This window comes from Prunus avium, chromosome 2 (assembly GCF_965620075.1).
Source record: "Prunus avium chromosome 2, drPruAviu1.hap1.1, whole genome shotgun sequence".
Taxonomy (NCBI): Eukaryota; Viridiplantae; Streptophyta; class Magnoliopsida; order Rosales; family Rosaceae; genus Prunus; species Prunus avium.
Genome location: NC_142285.1, coordinates 1,804,407 through 1,814,683, shown reverse-complemented (window position 1 = coordinate 1,814,683; position 10,277 = coordinate 1,804,407). Strand labels below are relative to the sequence as shown.

The 10,277-nt window shown below is 35.7% G+C and overlaps 1 protein-coding gene across 2 annotated transcripts; it reads right to left on the bottom strand.

Annotated features, from left to right (window-relative positions):
- Positions 1 to 779: 779 nt before the first annotated feature.
- LOC110744898 (protein DETOXIFICATION 43-like) lies at positions 780 to 8,655 on the bottom strand. 2 transcript variants are annotated; one of them, XM_021944933.2, is made up of 14 exons: positions 8,320 to 8,655; positions 4,490 to 4,579; positions 4,211 to 4,332; positions 3,578 to 4,030; positions 3,264 to 3,457; positions 2,896 to 3,031; positions 2,698 to 2,794; positions 2,464 to 2,564; positions 2,125 to 2,288; positions 1,928 to 1,999; positions 1,651 to 1,767; positions 1,459 to 1,554; positions 1,237 to 1,358; positions 780 to 1,110 (listed from the first exon to the last, which is right to left on the bottom strand). In XM_021944933.2, the coding sequence occupies exons 2-14, from the start codon at positions 4,564 to 4,566 to the stop codon at positions 1,056 to 1,058; spliced, it is 1,806 nt and encodes a 601-aa protein (XP_021800625.2). In that variant the 5' UTR covers positions 4,567 to 4,579; positions 8,320 to 8,655; the 3' UTR covers positions 780 to 1,055. The 2 variants fall into 2 exon arrangements, with proteins under 2 accessions (XP_021800625.2, XP_021800624.2); XM_021944932.2 differs by lacking the exon at positions 8,320 to 8,655 and adding an exon at positions 4,746 to 4,887.
- Positions 8,656 to 10,277: the final 1,622 nt, after the last annotated feature.

The following is a 10,277-nucleotide window of genomic DNA, read 5'->3' as shown; positions in this document are numbered from 1 at the left end:
CCCTTGGTTCTACAATGCCCTGGTAGTGTCTTGATCATCAAATATAAGCGCAGGAGCATATGTCTTCTCAAGTCTCAGCAAAAGTCATAAAGAAAGAATTAATGGTCCTTTCAATATGATTTGTAGCTAGGATCCTTCCTCGTAGATATGATTCGGCTTGTCTCTCTTCCAAGAGATCAGTTGGTCAAAGTAATTATCACGTGCTGAAAGAGACTCGATCGCCTCAACTCTGTTATTATTATTGTTCTTTACTAGTGTATGAAGGAGGTAAGACCTAAACTTTAGACAGGTGATGCTGGCAGGTGGCAGGCATAGCCATTATCATCTCTAACTATCCAAAGAAATGAAAAAAAAATTCCCGATTAGGGTTAGGGATATAGGTGGGAAAGTTAGGAATATAGGTGTGTAGAAATAATAGGTGAACGAACTGAATAAAAGCATCTCCAACCGAGATGTTAAAACGCGAGGTGGAGTTTTCATGGTAAAATTTGACATCACATAATGTTCCAATCGAAGAGTTAATGTTGACAAGGATTTGAAGGCTTGAATTTTGGACAGCAACCAAAGTGAGGAGTCAAATCTCATTTTAATAAGTTTTTATTGGTAATAATAGCTTGAATTTCATTTTAGAACTGAATCTGGTTGGAATGCCAAAAGTTCCATTAGAGCATCTCCAAGGGAGATTTTTTTTTTTTAGTTAGTGATGATATAAATGATATAGAGAGATGGAGGAAGGTAGGAACCAGATATTTGCTTCCTTTATTTTCATTGGTAAAGCATAGAGTAAAAACTGGGGGTTGTCATTTCATTCCAATCAATCCATCTACCCCAAAGAAAGAGGAGGGGCAGCAAATACAATGACTATGTGAAATTATGGACTATATAGTACAATAATATGTAATCACCAAACATCCTGGACAGGTCACCACCATGATAGAAAAAGGAGGAAAAATTGCAGATTGAAAGTTGAGTTTTTATGCCTGTATACTAATAACAGTAAGGAAAAGATGATAAGGCAAAAAATTAATCATGGGAGTACAGAGTCTTAAATATTCCTATGGGGGTGATCGACCCTTGAGGAAGCGCCAAGGCCCTGTTCCAGTCCCCATCCTGCAAGTGTAGGGTCCAAAATCAATTAGTGATGATACTAATTATGTGCCGAGTGTTGGAAGAGGTTTCAAATTCGAATCTCTCGTCCATTGATAAAAGAAAAGTAAGTACATAAAAGATAATTACCTCCATACACCAGCAAATGCACGCAGCGCCATATAAATGGTTAAAGCAATCCAAATTCCAACGAAACCATGGGATTTGGAGAGAAGGAACAAGGATGCAATGCTTGCTATGGCCACCAGAACCTGTGAGAAGGAACAAAGAATTTGGTTTGAAGAATTAGTAACAGAATTTGTGAAAAGAGAATTGCCAAGGAGTGTGGTAAATGGTTTACAAGAGACTTGCCAAGGAGTATGCAGAATAAGCAAAGTCAGATGCTCCAAAGTTCACACCATCAAAGACAAAAGACAGTGAATTGATCGGTTGTGTGGCTGCTACAAACTGATGGATAGAAAACAATTTAGTTTGAAGATTCTTTCATCATTCAAAAAAAATATTGAGAAAGAGAGAGCTTTTAGATGAGCTAAAATTATATACCGGGAGGCCAATCCTTATAAGGTGCAAAACATTAACATCTCTAGAAAAGATTCCAGCTCCAAAGTACAAACCAATTCCGACAACAAAAGCAAGCCCCACACCTAGGATAAAGCTCATCTGCACAAATATTCTTCCACAAATTAAAATGCTGATTGTTTTCGCAAATGCAGAACGTAATGAAATTGTTAAAAAGAAATAGTAGGTTAGTTATAAACTTCAAGTCCTGAATGGTTTATAGATAAATAGTCTCTGCTGCTCTGTGTACAAACTGAAGTACCTGTAATACCCTGGTTGCGGTAGCTGTGGCCTTCTTGTAGTCTTTCTCAGCAAATGCACATGCTAGAATAGCCTAAAGAGCAGGGAACAATGACACGAAGATTGTTTGAGTATGAAGCTTACTTACTTGCAACTAAAATAGCTGTAAGTCACTCGAGATGATATATGTTTAAATGGAGAAAAAGAAAAAAGAAATACCTGCCCTGCAACAGCCAAGCCATCAGCAAGAAGAGATGATGTCAACCAAACCTGCAGGCAAGTCTGAAATGCAGCCATAGGAGTTGGACCTTCCCGTGCAGCCAGCGATGCTGCCAAGGTCACACAGAATGTCACAGCAACCACCCTAGCCAACAACAGAGTACCTGTAACCAAGAATAAAGAAAAATTAAACAGAAGCCAACCAAGTAAGAATTATATATGTATGTATGTAAGCACAATAATGATATAAGATATTCACTGAATCTCCAATCTCAATTTTGGATTATTGAGGGATGGAGGTAACATTTATGCAAGTACAATAAGAATTGAGCTCATTACCATTCCTCAGAAACCGACCAAACTGCAAATCTTTAATACTCGGAGGTAAGAGATCAATTTTTGTTGTTAAGATTATGAAGAGTACCAGTGCCATCAAGTACCTAAAACGAATAAAAAAATTTAATCTTAGGAAAGATGCATCAAATAAGATATTAAAGTACAAACAGTACTTCAATAGCGGCTGTAAATATGAAACAATAAAAATAATACCATGACAAGGGTCACACTACTCACTGTGAAAGAACATGTGCAATAGCTGCACCTCTGATGCCCAAGCCACAGACAAAGATGAGCAGTGGATCCAAGGCAATGTTAACTGCATATCCCACAACTAGATACGAACAAATGAAACAAATAAACCCGATTAAGTAGTAAGAAAAATTGGCCATTACTACAGGTTTTTACTTATATACAGTATGTTTTTTGGCCTACCAATGACATATAAAGGAGTTTTGGTATCCTTAAAACCTCGGAAGATCCCTTGCATGGCCAATGTGAGAAGAACTGCAGGTGCACCAATTGATCTTATTCTCAAGTACTTCTGTGCTGGGGCTAGCATAGGGGAATCCTGCTCCATAAGAAGAGCTGTAATTATTTCCCTCATTCCATAATGATCTTTAAAGTAAAAAAAATGTTAATAAGGTCAGTTGATTAAGCCTGCCTTTTGGGTTAAGGGAGTTCCTAAATGTTCTAATTCTGTAGTTTTCTTTCTCACTGATTTGTTTCCATATCTTCAAATTGTATACAGCTTCATTTGTTTATTAGTAAAGCACTTAGTATAAGAAATATAAATCACTTACTGATTTCACACCCATGACGCCCAGGAGAACTTTGGCTGTAAACATGAGAAATATGGCTTGCAAAAGGCCTAGTATTGCTCCAAAGATGAGTGCTGTCGATGCTGATGCAATGTGTCGCTTCTGTTTCTTGATTTTTGCCTTCTTATTGGTGCTCATGAGATCAGAAGGGCGCTTGTCAACCGTTGTTCTAGAACCTAATCAAGAAATCACAATTACTAAATGTCACAATGATAATATTATTCAAGATGTTTAGATCTCTGTGTTTCAATTTGCATATCTGTCAGAGAGCTAGAGAATGAGTGAGGAAAGAGTACCATTTTCTAGTGGATCACTGTTTTTAGCAGCACCCTTCTCTGCCTTCTCAAGCTTAACATTTTCCGCTATGGCTTTGTTTGCTTCACTGCTTTCAGGTAATCCGTTGTCTGAGCTCTCACCTTTCGCTTCAAGTGCACCTTTTCCCACCACCACATGCTCATCATCCTCAGCAGAAGCCTCTTCCATCCTACTGTTTTCAGTTGAAAACTTTTCCAGATGCTTACCATTTTCTTTAGCTGTACCATTTGGTTCAGCAGCCCCTTTTTCCAAGTCATCAAGCATGTCTGCCTTTTGCAATTGCTCACCTTTTTCTGATTTGATGTTCATTTTTGCAACAGTATCTTCCTCAGCAACAAAGGAAGTTGTAATACTGACCAATGGGAATATAGTAATTCTTGAAGCTTGATTGAACAGGGCAATAGATACTCCTGCTGCTGCAAGTTCCACAGGACCTATACAACCCCAAATTCATGTTTTTAAGTCACTCCACTTGAAACAAATATCCAAACACCATACAATTGTAACTTAATGTGAACATGCAGACATAAATATGAACAAAACTGTCCTAAAAATTGAATCCTCCAAATTTAAGTGCTTCAAAAAATCAAGAAAGCAAAAGCAAGCGTATGTACCTATGTGACCTATGAATGCCGTATCAATCAAAGAAGCGACAGGATCAGCAGCTACAGCCAGAGCAGCAGGGAATGCAATCTCTAGTATCTCCTTACCGAGAATATCCCACTTGAAAACCCGCCTGCAATGAATTAATTCAAAAAAACCATATACTAATAAGCAATGAGAAGGGAAGGCCCTATCAACCTTAATTTGAGACAGCAAAGGCTGCCCACAGAGCAGTAAATTAGAGAGAGAGAGCAAAGCACTAATTAAACATTGTAGAATTGAAACTGTACCTTGCATCTTTGAAGAAAACACCAACAGGTAACTTCCACTTGCTCACTGATTCATGCAAATCTTGCTCCTCAGCCATGTTTAAGTTGATACTGCAAGTTCAAAATGTTTCTGATGTGGTCAATTCAACTGAGCTTTTGATGTCACTTTAAAAATGCAGCTCTCACAAACTAAGCTCAATTTAACTCATATACCAAATGAAGTGCTCGGTTTAACAGAGAAGGAAAAAAAAACAAAACAAAAAAGAGGAAAATATACCCTTCTATGTAAAATGAACTGTCAAATAAATTTGAGTTCAAGTTATAACAATGGCGATATCTCAGGAGTCGCTCAGATGTTGAAGAAGCTAAAATGCGAGCGCCTGAGAATTAACGCCAGGAGTGTGACACAAAGACACTACAAGTTGAAGGGAGATTTATAGTTGCATGACTTGGGGTCGGTGATAATAGAACCTTCCTCAGTTATGATGTTTTGTAGACTCATCAATCAATACAAGCCTTTAACATGATTTGTTTTTTGCAAAAAAAAAAGTACCAAAACTTTTGCGAGAAATTCAAAGTTGGCGCAAAGGACCTGCTAAACTTTGCTTGGAATGCGTGGGCAAGACACGTTGTATGAATTGTGTGCTCTCTTACTGACTTACTATGTTAGAGTCAAAGTTAAGGTTGTGTATGTGTATGCTAGGGAATAGAAATTACGACCCAAGAAGTAATAAGTACTTGAGCATGGACTCGGAAACTTCCTATTTGCCAATAGAAATATTGGCCTACCGGATACGAAAAGTAAAGTTGGGTTTTAATTTAAGGACAATTGCTATATTTTAGCATTTTTCTCTAAATGGATTGTTTTTCCCATTTGTGTGTGCTTGTACCAAATTTCAATTAAATAAGAATTTTAAAAAATTCTAACTTAAAAGGAAAATTTCTCTTATAAAACAGTTTAGTATGTTCTATAATTTAAATCGAACTGACAACTTAAGTTTAGTATGTAATTTTGCCAGACTGTGAATTTGAAGCTTCCAATCTAGACAACAATTGATAAGTTGGCAAGTAACATTCCAAATGTCTTCGAAAAGAAAAACATCCAATGCTTAAAAAGTCTAATATGCGATTTTATATATTCTCCATAGGACTGCAATAACCGCAGCATAATTTAGGTCCTATTGAAAGAACAAAAAAACCAAACAAACAAAGAAAGGTTCCTGATATTTTCCCACCTACATAAAAGCATTATATGTGTATATTATATATATATATATATATATATATATATAATTGGCATGTAATCAACGCATAAAGGGTGAAGCTTTGGACTAAAAGTTTTAATGTATATACTAATTTTGTAGTTGCAAGACTTAAAATTTGAATCTGGTACCGAAAAGTGTTTCCATTTTCCAATGCCATTTGGCTAAATGGGATTAGCTAAGGACAAAAATGAGTATAAATAAAGCTGTAAGCAAAGGAAGGAGTACAATGGCTAAACACAATAATGTAGAAGAGGGAAGGGACAAGGTAGGTGTGACCAAACTTGGATACTGCATATATACCTCCCTTGGGTTTTCAATCCCCTGATAGCACCACGAGAATTACGGCAGGTGTCTTCTAATATCGAGTACAAACAAAACTTAATTCTTATTTATCATTCAAAATAAATCACACAAAAAGATTAGAGAGAGAGAGAGAGAGAGAGAGAGAGAGATCCTTATGTCCATGTCTGTGTGAACCTTGCTTGGAAAAAGAAGATCCGACCTGTCTTTTAAATGGGACTGGTTTAATTCTTAATGGAGGGCTATGGGCTAGGTGATGGGTATGATTTTTGTCCTATTTCTAAAAGCTTAAACTTTTAGGATATGCGAGAGAATCGTCGCTTAATGATTAAGTTTGATTCTCTCCTTCTTTAATTTGCTTGTATTAAAAGGACAAAAAAAAACCTATTAAAAAGTGAATGAACAATTATCTTATATTTTAGGACACTCCCATTTAATGAGTTTTCATTTCTTTTTGTGTATTTTCTCATATTAATTTATGTTAGTCGAACCTGAGATCTCCTCAAACTAAGAAAAATAACTACAATTAAACCAAATACTAGTTGATATTATATCTATCTGTCAGTCCAAGTGAGATACTCTTAATACAAGTTAGAATCAAAACAAAGTTTAGGTGAATATTGGACAGTGCATCCATTGTACGTGTCTTACGATCATTAAATGTCTCGAAAATAGAAGAACTAACTTTATATAATAGCCAACACATCGATAAAATAGAAAGGAAAATAAAAACCATGTTCATACTAAGGAGTGAAACGAATTATTAAGGAGAGGCTTAGATGGATGTTTGGGAAGACATGAAAAAACAGGATTCAAAATGATCACATGATCATTAGGAGAGGGTTATAGTTACCCACAAAACTTGCTTCCTTCTTAGCTCTACCACCAGAGTTATAAACCCCAAACTTAATTAACTAGTTCATATGAACATTCATTGAATCTATCAGTCAGCTTTATAAGTTTTTTTTTAATTTAAACAGAAGTGATATTGGGATAGGGGGAATCGAACCTAGGACTTTAGATGGAAAGATAAATACTCTTAATAACCTCAGCTACAAACCTCTTGTCCTTAGCTTTATTTTTTTGAGAATCGCACTTAGCTTTATAAGTGTAGTAACATATTTTTATCAGTCATCATTATCTTTTAAATCCAAAGCTTTTAGTAATTTTTATTCCCAATTGCATCACACTTATCTAAACTTTTACCAATTAGACACCAGCTGAAAGGAAATATAATGCATAAGGTATCAATTAAAAGTTGCAAGTGAAGAGAACAACAAGAAAATTAGTAAAGATGATTTGTTTTTACATACAAATTACAATTATGCAAATTATAATTGGTAAAGGCAGTCAAATTTTAACAAAGAAATATTTTTATTTATTTATTTAAAATTTTCAGAATAGTCATTTAAGCAAATTATCACAATAGTATACCATATACATGCTTTCAAGAAAAAAATCTGTATATAGAGTGGTGGATTTGGTCAAGCATGCGAGTAGTGGAATCTGCATAAGCAAGAAAAAGAAGAAGAAAAAAAGCAAGCAGCATTGAGATTGGGGGCGGATTTAGTTGGAGACACGTGGCTCATCCTTAGAGGTCACGAGAACTAATTGACAACTCTGTCACCCTGAGGAGACAGGAGATAGGGACTACAAACATTTTTAATTACCATTGACGACAGTGACATGAACCAAATAATTCCGTACTTAACCGTCCAGTACGGGGGTTCGTAGGTTCCAATAGTGTGGGGAGAACTTGTGTATTAAGTGGGCCCACAAAAAAACGACATGGAGGAAGCCCATTGTGGAAGGCCCACAATGGGAGAGCACGAGGAGCATCCAAATCCACTTTCAATAAAACTTTGGGTTAAATTGTTGTTAGGCTTTTGTATAAGTTTCGTCCAAAAATTTAAAAAAAAAAGATTTTTCTTAAGTTAATTCTAACATCAATTTTGATAGAGTTTTACATATATTTGGCGAAATGCATTTGAACCATGAAGTAATAACAGTGGATCAATCTTATTTATTTTTTGTTAGAGTTTGACGCAATGCATCTGATACGTACTTAAAAATCACGGAAAAAAAAAAGTTACGATATCGATGGATTTACATGTAATGTATATATTAAATAAAAACAGGTGCATGTACGCACAAACAAGTATTATGAGAAGCATGCATGCACAGAAGAGGAAGAAGTTGAAAGCAAGAAATATACCAAATAAAGTAAGAGTTGTAGACTGAAAGGCAAGGAAAGGAGAGCTCATCTTTTACAAGAAACTTGCATACCTTTGCGCTTATTGTTCTTTGTGCTCTGAGAGAGAGAGAGAGAGAGAGAGGAGAGAGAGAGAGAGAGAGCTCTTTTCACCAACTTCCTTTTTCACACTTTGTACACAGAGCCCTGCCTACGCTTTATAAGTACTCTTCCTTCACTTCTCTTATCTCTCCCAAATTAATAAAAAATTGGTATATTGCTTAACCCACACACGCAGACTCACAGACTCAGAGAGAGATAGAGAGAGCGACAAACAAGGAAAAAGCTTTAGATTGAATATTGACTTGAATGACAGCTTTAGGATTTGCATAAATTTAGAGGGAGCTCACGAATAATTGTGAGTTGGATCATCTGAAAGGTGGACAGTCCACCATGGAACGTAAGCTACAAAGCATTTCTTGATTTTTTTATATATGATTTGTCCTACTTTGTGATGCAAAATGAAGTGCTGGTAACAATAAAACGTTTTTTTCCAAAATGGGGGCTACGTAGGATTCCCAATATCTCCCATGCCTGGATTTCATTTCCTCGTGACCTACTTTTTTAAACCGGCTACACATTATGAGCCATGCATATATGATTGGCTAATTCATCAACTAGGTTAATCAATGTAGTTCCTTTTCTTTCTTTTTTCTTTTGGCTCTTTAGATCCAAGTCCAACAATTTTGGTTCTTATTAGGTTTAACCCAGATCTTTTCTTTTGTTGATCTAGAGCCATTAGCATTTATACCTCATTTTTTTATTGCCCGTTTTGCCGCTTGAAATATATGTGGCAAAAAAATGAAAATCCTAATTTATTGCATCTTTTACTATTCAAAATTTGAATTACGAACTTTGCATTGTTTTCATAACTCACCTACAACAAGAAAAAATCCATTAAAAGATGATATCCATCCTTTTAGTGAAGATGATGTGCAGATGATGCCCTGGCAAAGATGATATCCATCCTTTTAGTGAAACGGTGAGTTTTACTAATTGGGTGGGAAAAAATTCTCACTTGGGCCTGTGTACCTCAACCCAACAATCTATTTGCTATTTAGATTATATATATAATTAACGTGTTAAATTAATAAGCTACATTTGAAAGGTTTCAAAAGCTTGGATTTCACTATACATGATTTTATGAAATTGAAGTATGAACATAAATATTTATTTTAATGCCATATGTCCATGTTTTATTTTTTGATATTTTCCGTATCCACGTGTCCCGTGTCATATATCCGTGTCTATGCAACATAGATTATTAGAGGTAATATGGGCATTTAGAAAAGTTCAACTATCCAATTCAAAAAATGAGCTGACTTGTCAGCATTGTAAACTTTTTTGAGGTAGACCACGACACGACACTTGAATCTGGGGTATAGGTAGTTAACATAAAAAATAAGGTGGTCAGCTAAAGTGGTCAATGTTGTGTATCTAAATAGCATTACTCTTTAGAAATATATTGATTAGGCTTTTCTTTTTTCTTCATTTTTTTAAGGACATTTCCTATTGAAAGAAGAAATAATATACTACATTCACACACATTACATGCAGTAATGAATCCACCATGGGGTCAATGGGGTCAGACGACCCCATGGCAATCCTAGAAATGGCTTGGAGGTCCTTGGTTTCTCTTGGCAGCCATGGGAGACGACCCTATGGAGAAGAAGATGTAAGCTGCTAGGGAGAAGAAATAAGGAGGAAGAAGAGAGAGAGACAGAGACAAAGGGAGGAAGAAGAAGACAGTGGTTAAGAGGGAGAAGAAAAGAGAGAGAGAGGGGGAGGAAGAAGAAGAAGACTGAGAAGGGGAAGGCAGAAGCGCAGACATGAATTCTAAAAAAAAAAAAAGTAAGGTATATGTTAGGGTTTTTTAAATATTTTTTTAAATTTTGTTGGATAGACCTATAAATACTAAAAGTATACATCAATAGCATAAAGATATCACTTACCATAGCAGTTTTTGAATTGAAAAGGAATTTAACACTCATTG